The sequence below is a fragment of the Marmota marmota genome, unplaced genomic scaffold, assembly GCF_001458135.2.
Source record: "Marmota marmota marmota unplaced genomic scaffold, marMar, whole genome shotgun sequence".
Taxonomy (NCBI): domain Eukaryota; kingdom Metazoa; phylum Chordata; class Mammalia; order Rodentia; family Sciuridae; genus Marmota; species Marmota marmota.
Genome location: NW_026000206.1, coordinates 12,169,857 through 12,191,884, shown reverse-complemented (window position 1 = coordinate 12,191,884; position 22,028 = coordinate 12,169,857). Strand labels below are relative to the sequence as shown.

At 46.7% G+C, this 22,028-nt stretch overlaps 1 protein-coding gene across 1 annotated transcript in view; it reads right to left on the bottom strand.

Moving 5' to 3' along the window:
* The window catches only part of Ppp2r2d (protein phosphatase 2 regulatory subunit Bdelta), a 38,799-nt gene extending 18,289 nt beyond the window's left edge, over nt 1-20,510 (bottom strand). The window contains exons 1-2 of the mRNA XM_048791455.1: nt 20,463-20,510; nt 16,956-17,109 (exon numbers count right to left, since the gene is read on the bottom strand). Of these exons, the coding sequence (XP_048647412.1) occupies nt 16,956-17,109; nt 20,463-20,510 (202 nt within the window). The remainder of the gene's footprint in view (nt 1-16,955; nt 17,110-20,462) is intronic.
* Between the last annotated feature and the right edge of the window lie 1,518 nt (nt 20,511-22,028).

Below are 22,028 nucleotides of genomic sequence, written 5' to 3'. Positions count from 1 at the left end.
GAGGCATTTGCCTCCTTTTTGGGAAGGCAGTGCTAGGAACTGAACCCAGGGTCTCACATATGCTAGGCAGGCACTCTATAAGCTGCACTCCTAGCCCATCACTCTTAAAATTACTCTAAATAATCTAATTTGCTTAAATAAAACTAAAATTTTCTGTACTGGATTAAAAGAGACTAAATCTATGTCATTTATACCCAGAAGATATACAATATTATATAATTAATGGTGTTCTGTCAGTGATTTTCAAATTTAATTATAAAGAACTGAATCTTTTAAAAAGAGAAATCCCACGGCTGTCAGTGTTGAGAAATGATTTTCATTAAGCTGCGTAAATATGCATGGGCCTAAACTTAGAAATACTCTCTTTTTACAAGGTCTAAAACCAAAATAAACATACAAACTAAATGGCAACAAATTACAAAACCAGTAAAATGTAAATTATCAGTCATCAGTTTGATCTGATGGATATTATTTTATAAATGCAACAGGCTAAAAGTATAACTGTGGTACTGTGCAGGGCACCCGGCTGGAATTGAAAACCCAAAACCACCACATACTTTGGTGGGAGTCAATTCTGCCTCCTTTTTCTACTGGAGTCCACCCGCAGCACCCCCGGTACCCCCTGGCCATGCCAGGGTGGCATCGGGTCTACTCAGAGAGCTGCTCCACTGCGGCAGCCCAAAGCTCTGCGGCATGGCTGTAAGATGGTCATCTGGCTGATGCCAAAAGTCCTGCTAAATGTTCAGCTCCCCTCAGAACCGTGGCCATCCCCAGCACCCTGTGGGCCAGCCCACACTTCCAGGAGAACACGACTGTGGGTGAATTCCTGTCCCTTCCCTGCCCCAATCCAGGGGTCGAAAGAAAGCTGAAGGCATTCTTGTGAGGCTGCTTCAAGGACTGTGGAGGACAGCAGGGAGGAGTGGGTGTGGAGCTGCAGGAGGTGTGCAGAACTGCAGGGTACACCCGACTCCACCCTACCCTGCTAGGTGGGAACAGTGCTCTTGCCATTTCCTGCTGCTCAGATGCTGGCTGCCAGGAGTTCAGCATCCCCACCACCCTGAGACTTCTCTGAAATGCAAAGCCCAAAAGAGAAGGCCTTAAACTGCAATCTGTTTGGGATCCTGGCCGAATGCCCACCTCACAGTAACTCCACTCTCAGACACAGACCAGAAGCACCAGCATCACAAACATGCAGGAGACGGGCACTGTCCAAGAGCACACACACTGTGGATGTTTTAGGGAGCTGTGGCACACTACCCCGGTGAGCCTCACAGCAGACCGTGAGGCAGGGCTACTCTCACCTCTGCCAGACAGAAGAGGTGGAGTCTGGCACAGCACCAGCTGCTACTGGGCCTAACTCAGCCACAACAACCAATGGGGTTCCCTAAGGCTGAGCAGCCTGCTACGAGAAAGGAAATGGCAGGAAGCATCAGCTAAAATCCAAACAGGAGCAACAAAAATAAAAACCACAACACTCTTCTCCAGGGTGGAGTATAAGAGATGGCTGGCAGGAAGTAAAAGAACCAGGATGGGGTTCAGGGGCCCATCACTCAGGTGACGAGCTCTAGAAGACAACAAAGAAAAGGAAGGAAAAGTAGCCAGAGGTTAAACCAGAGCCTCCTGGGCTGAGCACAAGGTCTCCAGCTGACTTGGATGACCACCAGCTCTGCTGAGGAACAGGCAGCCCAGAACACCTACGTACCAACCTCAGAGGACATAGATGTCATGTACAAAAGGGAAACACCCAATGGCATCACACGGGAGACCAAGCATCAGCCTCTCCTAGGAGCCCAAGAAAAATAATTTCAGCATATATTCCATACTAGCTGAATTTTCAATCAAGGTTGAGGAAGGAGTAAACATGTTTCCAAAAAGCAGAATCAAAACAAAACCCTTTCTCAGAAAACTGCAGGAAGCCACAATTTGTCAAAATAAGAGAAAATTAACAGAGAGGAAGATCAAGGAATGGTCTTCCAAAAAAAAAAAAAAACAGTGAAGAAAGTCCCAGGATATGGGCAGTGTGGCATGGACTCTGCCAGGGAGCAGTGGCTAGGGGGAGGAGACTGGCTGGAGGGACTCGCCTCTCTCTGGGGGAGGAAGAGCTGCAAGATCATCCGGCAGATGAGCTGTCCTTTGCAAAAGGCACTACAGGCACACAGAACTAATCCTGGGAAAAAACAGGGCAATCATAGCTCTAGGAAAACAAAAGCTCATATGAAAAAAGAGACATGCAGTGGCTCACTAGTGGACTGTACTTATACAGCCACGTATAGACGTAAAACTCTCGGTAACAGCATTCTCTTGGCTCCTGATTTTGGGGGTACATTTGGGTTGAAGGTGATGCTAGTAAGAACCTAGCTCACCAGCCACCCCACAGGAAGCCATCCTTAATGTCAAAACCAGGAGACCAGTGTGTGAGCCTATTACTTGAAGTAAGAGCTGCTGAGAATGCTTCACGGCCTGCAGTGGGGCAGGCGAGGAGGAGCAGGTGGAAAGGAATGTGCACAGGGAGCAGGAAGGACTCAGCAGGGAAATAAAACCTCTGGGACTTTTAAAGGAGGAGAGGCAGGCATAGTGGTCACACCTAACATCCTCACTACTCTACTCTGGAGGTTGAGCAGGAGAATCACAAGTTCAAGGCCAGCCTGGGCAAGTTAGCAAGACTCTGTTTATAAAAATATAAAAGAAATAATACCAAGTCACATCTGTGGCAAGCAAGGGGAAGGGAAGAGTGCATGGAGATGCAGAGCAGGAGAGCTGGGCAAGGGCAGCACCTGGGCAGAGCAGGGGCTGCACATGGCAGAAGCAGCAGGCTATGAACATGGGTGCAACACTACAGCTCAGCAGACTGCATCTGCTCCATGAGGCATGAGAGAGATGATGTGTGCCCCCTGCTAGCCCCAGGGTTAACAGGGAGGGAGCCCCTGTTGCAGACACTTCCCATGCTGAGCACTGTCAATTCAGGTTCCCACCCCCAAGTTTTAGGGGACACTTCAAGGCACTGAGTTGAACCCTGGGTCCAAGTTCTAAGAGTGGAAAAATAAGGAGGTGTGGTGGCAGGGAAAGGGGGCACATTGGAAGACGGCATGGGGGTATAGCAGAATGAAAGCAGGGAACTGTCAGAGCCTCACGGAGTTGTGGGTCATCCCCAGATCCTGAAGCCAAGAGGAGAAGGATTAGAGCATGCTAGTGGTGAACTTTAGGGTAAGTATACAGGTGTTTTATTAGTCCATAGTTTTTCAAACTATTAGGTTTTTCAAAATGAAATATAAGTGTGAATATTTCTTTTTCTCTACTTGGCTCAGACTCTCCTGCCACCACTCCAAGTCCAACTTCCCATCTGGCTGCTTTACTGCAGCAGCCTCTGGGCTCCCCTCAAGTCCAGTCTCCACAGCAGATGAAGACTTAGTTTAAAAACACAAAGGCAACATCATCATTCTGCTACCACCATCAGTCTATTTACCAAAAACAGTAAAGACACCGTACAGGGCTGATAACCTAATCACCAAGTCATTGTCAGCCCGAAATGAATCCATGACAGATGACAGGTACCAGTCTCTGTCAGTTCCATCTCCTCCTTATCCTCTCTAGCTGGCTTGAGTGGTTATTTCCACACACATCTTGGCAAGTGCCCAAGTAGTTCCTGACACAAAGGCAACTCTGAGGACCCAAACAGCCCTCGGCAGGACTGTGGGGGCTGAGTCCTGCATCGCCTCACTCCTACCAGCCTCTACTCACTTCCCTGCAGGGTGTCCTCAAGGCCATTTTAGGTCAACAAGCACGTGAAATGGTGTGCGACCCCTTCAGCTGCCAGGGAAAGGCAAGTAAGAGCCACGCTGAGACAACATCATGCAGTCATCAGAAAGGGTGGAAACCAGACCACATCAAATCCTTGGACTGCTCCTGGCAGTGGGAATCGGCACGGCCTTTTTGAAAGCTCTCTGGCAATATCCATTAAAACCCAACATGCTTATCCCAGAACCTGGAAAACCCACCCAGACACACAGCCACCCGATCAGCATATGTGTCTCACTGAAACCAGGCAAGGTGTTCACAGGGAGTAAAAAGACGTGCAGAGCCGTGGCAGACTCTCACAGTGGAACCCCACACAGCAGCAATCACTTGCCATCAGGAAGACAGTGCTCAGGGTGCGCACAGAACAGCTCTACTTTCATCACCTTCAGCACCAGGAAAGGGGGTCCACAGGGAAGAGCTGGGAGGGAGGGGCCTAAGGCCTTGGTGCACTTCAAGTAATGGGCTCACACTCTGCGGGCAAAGCTCCTGCACTCCGTGAAGCTCACTGGTGCATGCTGGGCACCATGTCCGTTCGCACATCATCATATTTCCATAAGCAGCCAGGTCTCCCCTAGTCCTTCCCATGTTAGTCACTCCACCTGGACTCTTGTGCCCACTGGGATCTGCTGACCCTAGTCTGCTCCCAGCCTTTCCTCTCCTCTAACACTCCCTGCGCTTCCCTGCTCTGAGGCCTGGCAAGTCCAGGCGGTGGCTCCTCAAAGCACTGTCCAACCTGCTCAACCCTGAGACTCTCCTGGGGCCTCTGGGTGCCCCTGGAGCACTGCTCCACCCCCACCTCCCAATGAGCATCTCAGCCTTTTCTTCTTCCTCCCCTAATCCCTACACCCTAGCCACTCAACTCACTTCCTGCTTATTTCATCAAAGTGTACAGAAAAGAACCACCATATCCTCCACCACCACACAAGGCCTGCAGCAGCATGGTCCCGCACCTCTGTGGCAAGGGAGTCCTATCTGCCCCTCAAGGACATGATCCCAGGGCACTCACCCTACACCTCCTCCCCCTACTCTTGTAGGTCATTCCCATCTCCAGGAGAAAATGCCACACCCCACCTTAAGTAATCAAACAACCCCTCCAGACTCATTCCCCAGTCCCTGGGCTGTCCTCTCCTCCCAGCCCACCCAGCAAGCTCAGCCACTCCAACTCTGCCTTCTCTCTTCTCTGTGGACCAAGGGTGAGGCCACCAACCTATGCTCTGTAGCATGTACCAGACTGTACGTAAACTGAAGGGTCTTACAGGGTGACTCACGAAATTCCAAAAAACTAACACACAAACAAAAAAGAATGAAAATTCCTGCTCACACAAGTTCTGTAAGAGGAACTTACTACATATCCAGAACAAGGAGTGTCTCTGCTTGCAGACATGAGGCTTGGCGAACCTCCATGTGTTCAATGGGTGCCACCATGAAGTGCTCTGGATATTATACAGTGACGTGAAGGAAATTGGGAAAGTTCCATCAGCAGACAGACCAACAGTTTCTAAGTATGTTTTATTCCCCCCAGTACTAGGGAATTGAACTCAGGGTGCTCTACCACTGAGCTACACCCCCAGCCCTTTTTATTTTTAATTTTGAGACAGGGTTTCGATAAGTTGCTGAGGCTGGCCTCAAACTTGGGATCCTCCTGCCTCAGCCTCCTGAGTTGCTGGGTTAACTGGCATGCAACTCTGCATCTTATCTAAGTATGTCTTTTAAGGCAGATCACCCCAAGACGAGCACCATCTTTGTTCATAAACCACAAACACTGACATACCTGCTCTAAAGCCTGCACCAAACACACATAGCAACCAGCTGGGTAAGAGGAACTGCATAACTGTACACAGGATCACTGTAATCTCAAGGCACCCAAATGAAGTTTCTCCATATTATGACAAAGCAGAGAATCTAAATTTTATTTTATTTTTTTGGTGAGGCTGCTATCAGTTCTGAAAGGGCTGAGAACTTATAACCTTTCTCAAAACACATTCTAAAAGTTGACCAAACTATTTTGTTTCTCCTAAACAAAATCCCTGGCTATAAATCTGTTTTCACCAAAACACTACTTCAAATTTATTTTTCTCTTGAAACCTAAACAGGCTTTGTCCTCTGGCCACTGTGCAAGTGTGTTCATAAGGAAATGATGGCAGCAGTGGGGGAACTAATTTGGAAAATTAGTGTTCCCATCATTCCATAATGAGAAGTCTCGTCCAACCAATGCAGTAGACTTCAAGATTCAGGAAACCAGATTTACCCTCTGCCATTAAAGCCCATCATAGGTTTAACCACAGTTTTCCAGGAAAACCTGATTTATACAAAATGCTGCACACTATTTCTCTCCATCCTATGCTGAAAAGTGAGAAAGTCTTGATTCAAAAGGCTTTCTGGCTGCATCAAACATTAAGTGATCTGAATCACAGAGAGGGTATGTCATCATTTCATGCTTAATTTCATGCTTGGAGATTCTTTGGAAAACAAGAACCTGAGGGTGATGCACATCAACAGCAGGTCAGTGTCCCTGCAACACCACTGACGCATTCCTCAGGCTTTTTGGAAATCAAAAGCACAATTTTCCAACTGAACCACATCTTGCCTCTAGTGATTCCAGCCCCCAATGGCACACTGCAATCAGAGTGATTTTCACTTTTCGGCACAAGTCTGATTATGTGAGTAAGAACTCTCAAGTGTCCTCATCAAAGCCTAAGCCCTTAGTTCCCTGTCCCCAGATTTTCTCTGGCCCAGCACCTAGGCCTCATTTGATTCCACCCTGTTTCAACCCCTCCCACATTCTCTATCTCTCCTGCTGCTCCTGCCATTAACCCTGCCAGGCCATGCTCACCCACATCTGAGCACAGGTTCAGGGCCAACCTGGACTCCTTCGAGCCCCGCTGGGAGGACTGCTGAAGCCCTGAAGTGCCCTCTGTCTTGGCGCTTGCTGGCTGGCACCTGGGCAGTAAGAGGATGCACAGCTGGCTGCTTCTAGACAGCCAAGCCCACTCACTGCGGCACACCCCGACCAGCCACACACAAGCCACGCCCCCAGACACCGCAGAAGGATTCCCCAGCAGAAAGGCTGGACCAGCAGTTCTTCAATGCATGGGGGGATCATCACTTTGAGAACTGGTACCAAAAAGGGAAGAATGAATCTCACAATCTGGGAAATGATCTTTAAACCCAGTCTATCATACCAGCAAACCAAGGCTGCTAATAATGACTCTTAAACTCCATCTTTGCTTAGTTTTCATCAGGAACACACACAACCCTGAATCCTTCCTTACACTAACTACTTAGGCATAAGTACGTACACTCTAAGAACTCAAGGTTCTCAATCGCAAAAACTCTAAAATAGGTAAGTTGATCATGTGACAAAATTATCAGGCAAAAAGTAAAACAAGAAGGTTTTATCAAACTTTAAGCAACAATTATCAATTTGCAGCTTATTATCACTTAGTTTAGGGGGGGAAAAAGTAATAAGCTAGGTACTCAATGCATGTGAGTGTAATTTCCGAACAGTTTTTCAGGAATACACTTACTGTTTGAGACTTAATACAGACTTAACAAGTATAAATGAGTAAAAGCAACATAAACAACAAAAGTAGGCTGAAAACATTATCTCTTGCTTTAAAAAATCCACATCTAATTCTTCCATGAAACAATAAAACTGGAATGAAATTCTGACACCTGCTATAACATGGGTGGACCTTGAAAACATTGTGGTGAAGTCAGAAGAGGGACAATCACTGTAGAATTCCACTTATGGAGTCCCTGGAAAAAGCCAATTCACCCAGAGAGAAGGTAGACTGGGGCCAGGGATGAAGGGAGAGAGAAGAAAGAGGGTCATAACTCAGTGAGTAGATGCTGTAGGAGGATGGTGAAAAGCTGTGAACACAGGCAGCAGTGACGGCCACACAACACTGGATACTCTAACACCACGGAGCTGCACACTCTGAACACATCACATGGTAAATGTGCTGTGCACATTTCATCACAACTTAAAAAAATTCACAGACCTAAACACACACACACACACGTATAGCAGTTAAGATTTCTCTTTGCAAGTCAGGGAAGAGGGCAGGCCACACAATCACAAGTCAAGGGGACGAGATGCAGATGTTGGATCCCAGGGACCAACTGTCCTCCACTGGTAGGGCCTGTATGCTCCCCTCCCACTTCCCAGCTTGACCTGCCCCCAGGAACAGGGGGTCAGGGCAAATGGCTGGAGGCACAGGCTCTACCCACTATATATAGCTATATATTTATACCTGCACATTTTTTGTAATTTGAACAGTAATTTCAATGGCCTTCTAAAGTGACAGTTTATACCCTGAACAATACCTAGACACAGCTCACCCGGGACAGTGCTTTACAAAGAACACAGAGCAGCCCTACACAGATGAGCCCAAGATGCCAATCCATTACTGCTTTCACTACTTAAGTCCATATTCTTCCATGAACAAGAACTAAACCAAAATAGTAAAACTTTTCCTGTTCTCTGTTTTAAATTAAGACACCATTTTCACAGCCGAACTTAGCCAGGATCCTAGGGCAGAAGAAACCAATAATTTTGGTTGGTACTACTTTTAGGATTACCTCTGAAAACTGATACAATCCTTTGGGTGCCACACACAGAGGCATCATCCACATAATGTGCCCTCTGAACAGACCCCGAGGGAGAAGGGAGGAGGAAACACCAGCAGGCTCAGGGAGGGGATCCCATGCCACCTCTGCTGGATGACAGGTAACCTGGGCACCAATTCAAAAGCAGGGATAGGCTGTGTATGAACATCACAGCAGATACTGCTAAGAGGAAGATGCACAGACAGTGGGCCTGGGGAACTGCAAATGGAGGACTTCAGTGGTAATTTCACTTAAAGGAACCCTGACCATCCTGTCAGCAGTCTACTGAAAACATGGGTGTCCATTTTTATTTATATTATTCTACCGCTACTATTATGTGTGTGTGTGTATGCACACTTGTGTATGGTCTTACTTATTTTAAGGCATTCTATAGGGCCTATCAGGATGTCCACAACGGCACCCCCCACAAGAGGAATCCATCTCCCCATCTGAGTAACAATTTTCAGCTGGGGTCTATTTTAAATCTAGCTGTGGCACTAGAGCACCTGCAATGAACACTTACGGATATCTACTTTGTCGTCCTAGATACCTGGAAAACGAGTACAACTGAGAAAAAAAAAAAAGTTTAATGTATTTTTGAACATGAAGAATGGCAGCCTGAAGCAGTTAAAAGAGCCACCAAACAGAAGGTAGACTGGTCAACCAAATGAACCATCCCTAGGCGGTCACAGCAGGAGCAAGGAAACCATCCTCTTCCGAGCTATGGTCAAGCCAGACTCTGCCTCCTCTAAGGGACCGTTTCCTCCCTACTACTACAAAAATGCTGCACCTTTGTGTGAATCAGGGCAGAGAGGTGTGCAGGAGAAAGCAAAAGGCCTCCCCACAGACCTCCCTTCTCACACCCACCGGTGTCCAGACGCTGACCTCTGGTCACCTCCTCGGCCCAGGCATTCACAGCTACTTGAGCTCTACAGGGATCCCTGTTACGCAAGCACTGTCACCCAAGGGTCCCAGACGGCTTTCCAACAGGCACAGGCCGCTAACCTTTGCTCTCACAAGCTCACTGCTTCACTTTGTTTAGGCATTTAGGCTTTCCTCATTTTATGCTGCAATGCCAACGCCACAGTGCTTCTTTATGAAAGGCTGGCACACTCCTGTAGGGTTCCTGGAAGTGGATTCTCACCTAAAATTTGACAGAGAAATACCAAATTGCCTCCAAAACATGAAACACTCTTTTAAGAAATGTCAAACAAAAACTGAACCTTTAAAATTGCTTTGATTAACCTGGCTTTGCTTATTAATGCCATCCCTGCAGGGTTTTTAACTCTTTGGCTTGTCTCCACCGCCCTTTTGCAGTACTGTGGACTAAAACCCAGGCTCTGAACATGTCAGACAAGCACTCTACCATTCAGCTATTCTCCTTCCCATTGTTGAAAAATTTTATTTAGAGACAGGGTCTTACTGAGTTGCCCAGGATGGCCTTATACCTGTGATTGTCCTGTCTCAGTCTGTAAATAGCTGGGATCACAGGTGTGTGCCACCACACCTTGCTCCTCACCTCCCTTTTTAAATGAATAGATTGGTTAAACTACATCTGGTTTTTGTCACCCAAATGTTCTTAGTTACTAGGGAATTTGCTACATTTGGGGCAGGTATGCTGACTCAGCGAAGATTCCCAAGTCATTAAGACACTTCCTTTGTGCCAGTGCTGCACTGGGTATGGCGCACAACATGGCAGAATATAAACACGGTCCATGCCTTCACACAACTGCATTTCTGTATTAGTTGCAGTTTATTACCTCTGCAGATTTAAATAAAATCATTCCAAGTAAAGGGGCTGATGTTCTCCACAAGAATTAAAGCTTAAGTTGACGTCGTGTTCTAGGACTGTTTGGCAGCACCCAAATATCCACATGCATGGCCTCTGATAAGATTCTGTGTGTCCACTCCTGGGTGGATGCCTGCACACAAGCAAATGGATTACGAGATTCCGCTGTATTGCCAGTAGAAATGAGGTCATCTGCACTGAAACATGATGTGGTTGTCATCAAAGATGAACAGGATTGTCCAGGAAAACAGCCTAGCTGAACCTGGGTGCAGAGCATCTGGAATGAAATCCTCACTGCAGCATGTGCTAGCTGAAGCACAGTCAGGGGTTCAGGCTTTCTGGAATTCAACTTTCCTACCCATAAAACGATGGCAAGGTCTCAACACATGCATCTCATTGGGTGTGGCCAGGCTCCAAGGACCTAAATGCATAGCCCAGTGGAAAGCCAGGTGTGCCACCAGATCTCAATTTCCCAACTATTAGTGACAAGCCACAAAATAATATTTAGAATAGGATTCCATGAGTGTAAAACCTGTTGCTTCTCTATTCAAACCAAGTTATAAAGTAGAAGGGATGAATGGTCTAAACACTTGCAGCTAAGAGGAGGAGCCTCCTTCAGGGCTCCAGGACAGCAGAGACAAGAGGGCGGAGAAGGGGCTGTCACTCCTCATGCATCTGTAGGTTTTTTTTTTACTAGTTATGTATCTTTACTAGTAATAAAACCTAGTAAAGATAAAAGGGGGCGGTTAATCCTGATATCTACCCTGTCCTTGTCATCCCACTGCCAATACCTTGCTTTAGAGCAGCTCCCAAGGTGGCCTGTGGGACCCTGGGGTCCCTAAGAACCTCTCAGAGCACGAAGGCCAAGCCATGTTCAGAACAGCCCACTGTGCAGCCTGCTGCTCAGAGCTGTCGCTGGCAAGCGTGAGCTCTCAATCTTCCTTTTCTTCACAGAATGGCTTTGTTTACTCAGACTTTGGAATTAGATAGAAATTTCCTTGAAAATTAGAAGCTCTCACTTCACAGAAAATAATTGACAGTACTCACTGCCAATGATAAAAATCCAGGCTTTCAAGATCAAATCAGAATGTGGGGAAATCTGTTTTTACTGCTAACATGACAGCTTTCTCTAATGAGATCTGTGGAGACAATAACGAGCAAGATTTTCTTTGGTCGAATATAATGAGTATGCAGCACTCAGCATAGAGTAATTCAGTGCCAACACTTCCTAACAACCAGGGCGGTGCCGCCAATCACGCACAGGAGCAAGAGTCACTCCAGGTATAATACACCAAGCACTCTACCACTGGGCTACATCCCCAGCCCTCAGAACTAGGGATTCTAATGTAAAGGCAAAAAGTTCACTCTTAAGTTTCAGATTCTAAAGTATAAGTAAACTTAAATCACCACCTCTAGAGCTGTGGTAGGGTCAGAGACTGCCAGCCACCCTCCCTGATCTGATGATAGTACACATGAACATTGCATCAAATTTTCTTTATACAGTTCAATGAAGCAACTGCAAGAGGCTGAATGTGCAAGCAAACCTGAGAATCCAACAGTCTTCTATTCAGATGTTAATTAAAAAAACCTTTCAGATGTGGTCTGGCTATGTTGCCCAGGCTGGCACTGGATTTGCCGTCCTCCTGCTTCAGCGCCCCAAGTCGCTGGCATTATAGGTCCATACTGCTAAGCTTTTAAGAGTTCTTTCTCAAAGTCATAAACAATGGCACCCTTCTCACTAAATCTCTTAGTTTTAAATAAGTTGTTTGTCATTAAAATTGTTAACATGCAGATTTATTATTATTTTAAAGAGAAATAATAAATATTTTAATTTCAAATATAGGATATATGGATAGATATAACCCACAAAGACAAAAGAAAAGCTCTCCGGGTCCTCAACAATTAGTGTATAAAAGTATCCCAGAATTAAGAGGCTTAGAGACCAGTAATTCAGAGCAGAGATCAACAAACCACAACCTGAGGTTTCTCCTTAAGTCTGTAGCTGTCCTCCTGCCACAAAGGCAGAGTTTGACAGTCACAGCAGGGACAGGCCTTTGAAGTCTGAACTACTTAATACTTGGTCCTTTAGAAAAAGCCTGCTGACCTTTGATTTATAGCAAGCCGTGTTTCCAGCCTGTGACCACAGTGATTTCCTAAGGGGAACCTCCGTCACCGTTCTCCAAAGGCCAGAGTGACCTTCCTAAAGTCATCATGTTTACGTCACTCCTCCCCTCGGGACCTTCCAGGTTCACTATTACTCAAAGCCCAAAGCAAAACCCTAGCATGGTACTCAAGGTCTTTATGCATCACCATCAGTCTGGGACACCTCTTGCCTCATGAGGGACTCCCTTGTCAACAGAGGCCAGGCAAACACTCTCACTTCCCAGAATGCACCACGCATCTCCAGGCTCCACTCTAAGACTCCCCACCAGGAACGTTCTTCTCCCATTCCCTTCCTCCCTCTTCTTATTTTGTGACTTCTTCCTCTCCATCCCTACCCAAGTCTGTGAAATGGGCACTTCTATCACGTTCCCTCACATGCTCTGGTGCAATAACCCATCAGCTTGTCTGTCTCTGTCTAAACTGGGTTTCCCAGCTCCTTACACCCAACACTCCTGATCTTACTGTCCACTATGCCTTCTCTAGCACTATATCAACCACACTTTTTGTTGGCTGGGCTCCTGGAGTGGTACAGCATCGGCTCTTCTGAGTGAGAGGTTTTCCTGGCACAGCCCAGTTACCGGTTCCTGTATTCCTGTTTGCCAGAGCTTTCCAAACCTTCTGTGGAATCTCCTCAGTAACTCCGTCGTGGTCACAGGATAACAGTACCCATTTTCCGGATGAGTAAACAGAAGGTGAGAACCTGGCCACAATGACACAAAGCTGCAGGCAGGTAGAAATGGGGCCTACCCAAACCCTTTTGGACCAAACCTTTCTACCTGTTGTGACTTTCCGCACTGACTGACATCAAGATGAAGAGACATGTCTGATCACGAAGCAGGACACAACCAACCAGGAAGCCATGCTATGTAGGTGAGGAAGTCCAGGGTCCGAGACAGAGCACCCAACGTGGAGAGAGGCTGCAGCAGAGAGCCACAGATGAGGTGGCAGCTGGGTGGACTCAGAAGGATCAATGGGGTGTGGAGAGCAGAGAGGCCCACAGAGAACTCGAGGTCTCAAGGACCCATTAGCATGGTTAATGCCTTCGAAATCAGATGTATCGGGCTGGGGCTGTAGCTGAGTGATAAAACGCTTGCCCAGCATGTGTGATCCTCAGCATCACATAAAAAATAATAAACAATTAAATAAATAAATAAAAATAAAGTTATCGTGTCCATTTATAACTAAAGAAAAATAGTTAAAAGAAAAAAAAATTAGATGTATCATATAGTCAATAAAACAATGTATCTTCCTGTCTGATGCCCAAGTCCCCTTAATTTTTGTTACCTTCCTCAATTTAAAATGTTTCTGACTTTTGAAACACCATGTAACCCTCTTAGGTAGGCTTTTCCTACCCAGTTACACAGGCACCAGGTTATTTCATACTTTGTTTCATATTTCTTTAGAATACCATTATTTCCTAATTTAATCAGATCAGCTGATCTGATCCAAAGCAAAATCCACAGATTAACTCATGTATTAAGAAAATGAAATCACCAAATTAAAAAGTCAAGACACAAGTTCTGAGATGAAAGGACCCACCTGTTGTCAAGCTATGCCAAGCTCTAGAAAACCAGGTTCCGACAAGACCTCTGACAAACTCTCCCTAATTTCTTGGGAACAGCAATAAATATATAAAGGGATCAAGACCCACATCTTTCCCGCAACTAGCATAATGTAGTACATCCAAAAGCAGCGCGCGTTTAACACATAGGATTCCAGTTACTCCTTGCTTCTGAGATACCGCCTCTTCAAAAGGCTTGAAAATTCTCAGAAAATGACCCCATCTTGGAACCCTTACAAATCTTGTATTGTTTTAATTAACACTTCCTTCAAAGGCATTTTAGTACAATTTTTGGAGGTGTGATCTCTTCGGGGCTTCAGGACAGCTAGAACCCCCAACAGTCACTGAATAGTACAGCACACGTGGGCTCTCGAGCCAGTCAGCAAGGCTTCAAACCCTTGTTCTGCCACACAGTAGCTGTGGGACCAAGTTAGCTGCTCTCTGTGCCTTGATTTCTGCATCTGAAACTGAGAAGAACCGCCTATTGGGTTGTATGAAGATTAGATTAACTGACACAGGTAAAGAAAGACCTTGGAACAGTATTTAGCACACAGCAAGCATTCAACACATGTTAACTATCACCACCACTCAGCTAGGTCCTCTACCAGGCACTGGGGTGGGAGGACAGTGGCACTCAAGCTGAAGGAACTCCAGTCTACCTGAGACAGACAAATGAAGGACAGTAAAAGGGCGTGAGGTTCGTAAGCAGGAACCATGCTCAGGGGCTGGGTGAGGGTGACCAGACAGCACAGTGAAAACCTGCACAGACACTCACTATCCCCCAGAGCAGCCAACTTCAGCACCTAAGCATGTGGAGACAGAAGCTAGCAGCATCTCTTCTCCCTAGAAGTCATCCTGACTTCTCTATTTTGACCCTTGGTCACCTCGTCCACCTTTCTGCACAAGCAGGAGAGGCCAGTCACCACTGTGGGAACTCTTGCTAATCTCCTGTGAGTCCACTCACCCCAACTTGCAGGGAGATGAGAATCACTGATGGCACAATGGAACCATGGCTCTGAACAGGACAGCTGATCTGATCCAAAGCAAAATCCAATGCTTTAAAACAAATAAATTGTACACAGTCCAATACTGGCATCAGAGGTTATGACTGAGGAATTATTTGTTAAAAAAAAAAAAAAAAAAAGTCAATGAAAACCAGAGCCTTTCCCATGCTACTTGCTCCATGACCTTTGAAGTCAGGCCTGCCTACTTCTACCTGTACACCAGCCTATGCTTAATGGGCCACGTCCCTACTGAAGTCAGGAGAGAACCCCATCTTTAATCGTTCTGAGGTACTTCTGACAACCCATCACAGGGACAGAAGAAAGATAGTCCAAAGTGCAGGGTTATATGAACTCTGCAGAGTGGGACTAAGATCAGAACAGAACCTTCAAAAGTCTCACAAATCACAAGTTTACAAAGACACTTTGCCATATGCCTTCAGTTCTGCAATCCAAGCACCAGAGTACAAGAACATCCCCTTGAAGTCCCTTTCTCCTCCTAACTATTCCTCAACAACATTTCTCCTTCAAAACTGAGTTTGGGCAGAACTAGTTTCTTGAGCCTTGTTGCTTTAACAATCCCCAGTTGCTAATGATTATATTTTGACATCCATTCTGTAGTAATAACACAATTCAACATCACAACCATTTGACAAAAATGATAAGATTATAAATTGTGTTAATCTCAATAGATTACATTTAAGGCATAAAGGAACTAAAATAGTTGGCTTTGAATACATACAATAATAATAATAACAACAGCAACAGCAACAACAACAATAATAAAGGGTAGCTAGCTATCATAAAATAACGTTACTCCCCCCTCCAAAAAATGACAACTTGAACACCAAACTTTCCAACGAACTGGGATGTATCTCAGGGGTACACAGCCCTTGCCCAGTATCTTAAGGCTCCAGGTTTGATCACCAGCATGACTAGGTTGGGCAAACCACTCACAATGCAAAAAGTTCTAATCAGTTTACTTCAGACAATAGAGTATTTCTGCCAAGACTTTTAAGGGAAAGAATGCTATTTTCAAAAGCATAAAAAACACATCAGTTTAGATTTAAATTTTAATTCATTCAACTTATCAATAAACTACAAAACAGAAATTAAGACCAGCACTTAGTGTCCCACCCTACACAAACAAGCTTTGCCTTCTTTCAAAAGACTCACATGTGAGGCCGAACTGTGACCCACTTGGCAAGTGAAACAAAAAAACTAGAGTTAACATGTTTCAAATCCATACAAAAGAAACAAAATCAATAGGGTATTAGATTACATAAAAGAGTCACCTAGTTTCTATCCCAAACCATATACCTCTTTGGCAGTGTCTGAGAGCAGTTTGCCTTGCTGCATGACCAGGGTAGTCTACCCATGGGGCTAGGATCTCCAGATGTCCTCAAGGGTCATGGTCAAACCAGACACTGCCAGGGAGGGGAACAAGGTGAAGGAGGAGGGAGCAAAAGGTCATGAGGCGCCAAGGTGTAGGAACTCGGCCCAGACGTCTGACCAGACAGAGGCTTAGTAATCTGGGACAGGGAAGGGTACTTGATGCAAAGACAAATCATTTTTAAGTCAAAGTCAAAGATTCACTGCTTAGTAAGATGGTTGAACAAGAACAACAAAAAAACACGAAATGTCTCGTAATTATCATTACCCCACCTTTAGAGCTCTGCTGGCTACCTGTCCACAACCCTAAACTTCAGGCCCTGGACCCTCCGAAGCTGTGATTAAGGGAAAGAATCAGGCAGCAGAGATGCCTCAAGGTTCAAGACTAAATTCTGGATAAGAGACTTTAAAGCGAATAGTGGAGGAGAAAACACCCGCAGTGAAGACAGCCTAAGGGCAAGCTGCCCACCTGGGGTGAAGGCTACGCAGAGGAGGCCCGGAGCTGCCTCCCGGGGACAGGCAAAGGTCCGGTGGGCGCGTCCCAGCCCTCCTCGGAACTGGCCGCTACATGACCTGCCACTAACACCCCGAGATACCCTCCGCGGACACTCGGGGGCCGGTGTTCACCCGCACCCCGACTTACCGTCCACGGACACAGCGAGTCCAGGCTCCACGATCCTCCAAGACCCTGACCACCAACACCAGGAGGCCGGCGTCCGGGGCGCCCCGGGTCCCTCCAGCNNNNGCCAATGGAGGGCGCTCAGCGGCAGTGGGCGGGGCGGCCGGGCCGGGCCTACCTTAGCACGAAGTCGGGCTTACTTACTCTTCCCTCCTGTGAATGCCCGGCCCTTGGTGGTACCCAGAGCGCTAGGAACCCTACCAAATTGTTACTTCAGGGGTTCTAAGGTCCCAGAGTAGCCGTAGGGAAAGTGACTGGCCGAAGCACAACGAGTGGAGACAAGGGGTAGTAGTGGAAGCAGGGTGGCTCTTTCCAGGACTAGGACTCTAGGGAAGACAGAGAGGAGCATCACCACGGTCTCGAGCTTTAACAGGGCTGGTCTGCTGAAGACAGCCAGTGGGGATCCAAGGGAGGATGCTAGGACACCAGTGAAGAGGCCGGCAGGTGTCCAGACAAGGGGTTCAGGGTGGAATCTCACTGGGTATGGTGAAGCATACCCAGTGAATATGCATTTCAGAGATGAGTACTTGGAAGCATGGTCTCCATGGATTTGCAGAGGAGATGGGGTTGGGGGCACACAATAACTGCACTTGCATGATCTGAACACCTGGAAGGAAGCGTTTCCAGGCCCGAGACAAAGGAACTGTTCAGTATGTGACCCTTAGAGCCAGTTGCTTGATGGTACTGTTGAATTCAACCGAGCGCTTCCTAATTTCCTGCCTGTGGATCTGTGGGTTCCTGCTGGGATGCTGAGGTCCTCATCTGTAACAGTGGGTCCCTCTGCTTCTCCTTGCAGTCTGTCAGCTCTTGTCTCATGAGGTTTCACGCTCGAGGCCCCATGTGTTTGCTCTAGGATCCTATGTCTTCCTGCAAAATGGCTCTTTTATCATTAGGTAATGCTCAGTTTATTTCTCATCTTTTTTCTTCATTTGAAGTCTGCTCAGTCTGAAATTAATATAGCTCTTCCCACTTTCTTTTTCCTTTCTGTTTCTGGTGCCTTGAGTATGTTAGGCAAGTGCTGTACTGAGCCACATCCGCAGCCTAAGAAGCCTGTTTTACCTATAAGGACACAGATTACCAGTAAAGGGATGGAGAAAAGTACACCAGGTTAACACTGATCAGAAGACTGGGAGTACTGGCAGGCACAGGGCCCTCAGCACCACACACACAAAGAAAACTTGGACATACGTTTTTCTATGTCAGCACACTAGTTAGTCTTATTTTTTTAAATTATTAATCCCAAATCAGTCTCTGCCTTGTAATTGAGGTGAGCCATTGATGTTTAAAGTGATTATTGAGATAGATTAATATTTACCATATTTATTACTGTTTTCTATTTGTTGCCCTGTTATTCATTGTTTATTGTAAATCTCTCACTTGTTCTGTTCTTTCTGGTTTTAATTGGGCAGTTTATGTGATTCCACTTTTTCTCCTTTCTAAACATTCTTCTTTTTTACTTTTGAGTGGTTTCCCTTGAATTTGCAATGTGCACTTAGAACTCACCAGTTTTTTTTTTTTTTGTGTGTGTGTGGCACTGGGATTGAACCCAAGGCCTTGCATGTGAGGCAAGCACTTTACCCACTGAGCTATAGCTCTAGAACTCGTCACTCCTGGCACCTCCTGAGCAGTGCAGGTGTCTACAACAGTGTTTCCAGTCCTTGTCTCCCATCCCTGAAATGTTCCTGTCCTTCATTTCACTTACCCATGAATTATAACCTCCTACTGTATTGTTGTTGTTAGTGCTTTGAACAAGTAGTTTTTCTAGATCATTTAGAAATAAGAAATATAACCTTTTTACTTTACTTTTTTTTGGTCCATTTCTAATACTATTTCTTTCTTTGTGTAGGTCTGATTTTTCTGATTTATGTCGTTTTCTTTCTCCCTAAAGGATTCCTTTTATCATTTTTTTGCAAATCAAGTGTGCTGGTAACAAATTCTCTCTGTTTTTCTGTCCCTGAAAAAGCCTTTATTTCACCACCTCAGAAGCATAGTATTGATGGATGTAGAATTCTAGGTTGGTAGATGATTTTCTTTCTTGTGTGTGTGTGTGTGTGTGTGTGTGCGCGTGCGCACGTGCGCACACGCATGCACACGCTTGTTACTAGGGGTTGAATCCAGGGGTGTTTAACCACTGAGATACATCACCAGACCTTTAATTTTTTTTTTTTTTAATTTTCAGACAGAGTCTCACTAAGTTGCTGAAGCTGGCCTTGAACTTGTGATCCTCCTGCCTCTGCCTCCCAACTGGGATTGCATGTGTGTGCTGCTGCACCTGGCTTTGGTGGATGGTTTTCTTCTTTCAATACTGTAGATGTCTCACTCTGTTCTCAGCTTGCTTGTGTGGTTCACAAAGGAAAGTCTGAGGCAATTACTATCCTTTTTTTTTTAAAAGAGAGAGGGAGAGAGAGAGAGGGAGAGAGAGAATTTTAATATTTATTTTTCAGTTTTTGGCGGACACAACATCTTTGTTTGTATGTGGCGCTGAGGATCGAACCCGGGCCGCACGCATGCCAGGCGAGCGCGCTACCACTTGAGCCACATCCCCAGCCCTACTGTCCTTGACTTAGTTACTTTTTCACCTGTCAAGATTTGGCTGAGCAGATGACTGGGCAGATGTCTGGGCTCAGCCCAGGGAGGGTCCCCACGTAGTTCTGTGGCCACTGGGAGCCAGACTGAGTTCAAGTCGACTGCTTTGTCCTTGTTTACCAGGTGGAGAAGGAAGTCAAGTATTGCCTTGTGGGGAGCCATTCTCACATGTGATTGGGCACCTCCCTGATTGGGTGTGAGGCGTTCTGGCCAAACTGTATCGGAGCTTATCCCCACCCTCTCCTGGTGCGAGAGCCTGTCCGTGTGGGGGTGTGACTGACCATTGACCCTGAGACCAATCACTGACCCTGACCTTGGAATGCTGCCCCCCTTGACCTTCATTGGATGGAATTTTCCCCTGAATTTCTTGTTCTCCAATAAAAGGCCATTCCCTGGCGTGCTCTCTCTCTCTCTTCTGCTAGCCCTGAGTAAGCCTTGCTGCCCCACCGGGTGGTTCGAGGTGAGAGCTAGAGGGAGGGCCGTCTCGGACCTGGTCAAAGAAAAAGGTAACTGAGTCTTGTGTGTTTATTTTGATCTCACTAGTTAACTTCTATGCTATGAACCTCTTGTATGAAACCAGCGTGCTGGTCGCACGGTGGATTGCCTCAGTCCCTGAGATGGAGGGTGGACTTTAGACCCACTGCCACCGGAGACTGTTTCTACCACTTGCACAGCTCCCTCTGCCCCGGTGCGTTCCTGTTCACCCCGTGGTTTTATCAGCTGTTTCTACCAGGGGGTAAGTTGAGGGCAGGCTGGGCCCTGTCCATTCTGATCAACGAGAATCAGTACAGATCTCCCCAGGAGCTGTGGTCTTCCCAGCTCTGTGTTGCCGCCCTTGGCCCCCAGGGACTGTGATGCCCTGCACAGCCGAGCTGCTCTGCCTACCCTGGGTTTCTTCTTCTCAGGAGCATGGGCTTCGGCACCAACAGCCATCTTTCCTGAGGACCTCCACCAATCCTCTGCTTGACCGTTAGACCTGCTCCTTGTGTTTAGTCAGTTGAGTGTCAAGAACAGAAATTGAAGGCCCAGAACAAGGGGAAAACAGGAACTTCAAGTCCATTATATTTATCCTGTGCCCTGATAATGTTCTGCTAACGTCCTGTGCTCAATAAACCATGAGCTGTTCTTCTAGGTGTAGAGAAAGAAGCATGTGTGCCCCTCAGACCCATGTCTGGGTTTAGTGTTGGGCAGAGAGCTTCTGGGTGAATGCCTGCCTTGGGGACCGACCCTGTTCCCCAAACCCTGGCCGGTGTATGTGGTGGTCTCCACGGAGTGACTATGAGAGCAGTTTTAGTCCTTGTAGGAATGTGGGCTGTTTTTGTAACTCACCATACAGCCTCTGAAACCCTCCCAGACTTCAAAGTTATGTCGTCATTATAATTTCACAATGTCATCTTAAAAGAGCAATGAATGTGCTTCAGCATCAGAGACTCAGCTACGACGAGAACCTGTGGGGTCTGTGGACTCCATTCTTATCAGCCACCCGTAGCAGGGCAGCTGGAAGCCCCTCTTCCCACCCCTGCACTTGCAGTGTCTGCTGCATGAGTTTGGGCAGTGACTTTGCAGTTTTTCCCTCTTCTCTGGCCCCTCTGGAATCCCATGCCTCCTTCCTTCAGGGAACATGGAGTCAGCACTTTCCTGCAGCTGACTCTCCTGCTTGTGTGTCACTAGTCAGAAGCTTTTGATTTTAGTTCCTGGCTTAGCATGGTGCAGGCAGCTGGTTGTCTCCTGTGTTAGGGCTGAGGCCATGAGCCACCTCTACTGAGGGTCCTGCAGGGCATCATGGTCCTCTGGCCTTGGCTGAGATTCTTCTAGAACTATTAATGGGTAGCTGTCCAATCTCTGCAATGTGACTTGGAAAATTTCAGAGCCTATCAGATTTCATGAACATATCAGCTTTGGTCACATCCATCCCAAGGTCACCACCAGTGGGTTGCTGTTGCGTGGACTGTAAGGTGAGAAGAGCAAGCGCGCAGTGCTGTTGTGATGAGGACCAGCAGACACCAGCTTGCTTCCAGAGGAGGAAATGGTTTCTGGGGAGAAGATGAGCTTCAGGGTCTGTGAGTATTGAAACTTGTGGAGGAGGATGAGCAGGTGATGGAGGTGGCAGTGGGTGGCAAATGTGCTGGTGATTCCTCAAAGCTCCTTGATGAGCCCTGTGGGATCCCTGAGAAGATGAGCAGGTGGTCCGGGGCTCAGAAGCCATAGGAGGAGAGCACCAAGACTGATTACAGAGCTGGTTTTGGCCATGGTCCACCAGACCTCTATGGAGCTTGGGGGCCTGACTGACATCAGGGCTGCTCAGTACTCCTTTCTGCCAAATAGTAGCTGTATATCTTAAGTATTTAGGAATTGAGCTATGAATAAGACAACGTCCCACTGTTTGGTGTACACAATTTTTTTAATGGGGGTACTGGGATTTAAATCGAAGGGTGCTCTACCACTGAGCTT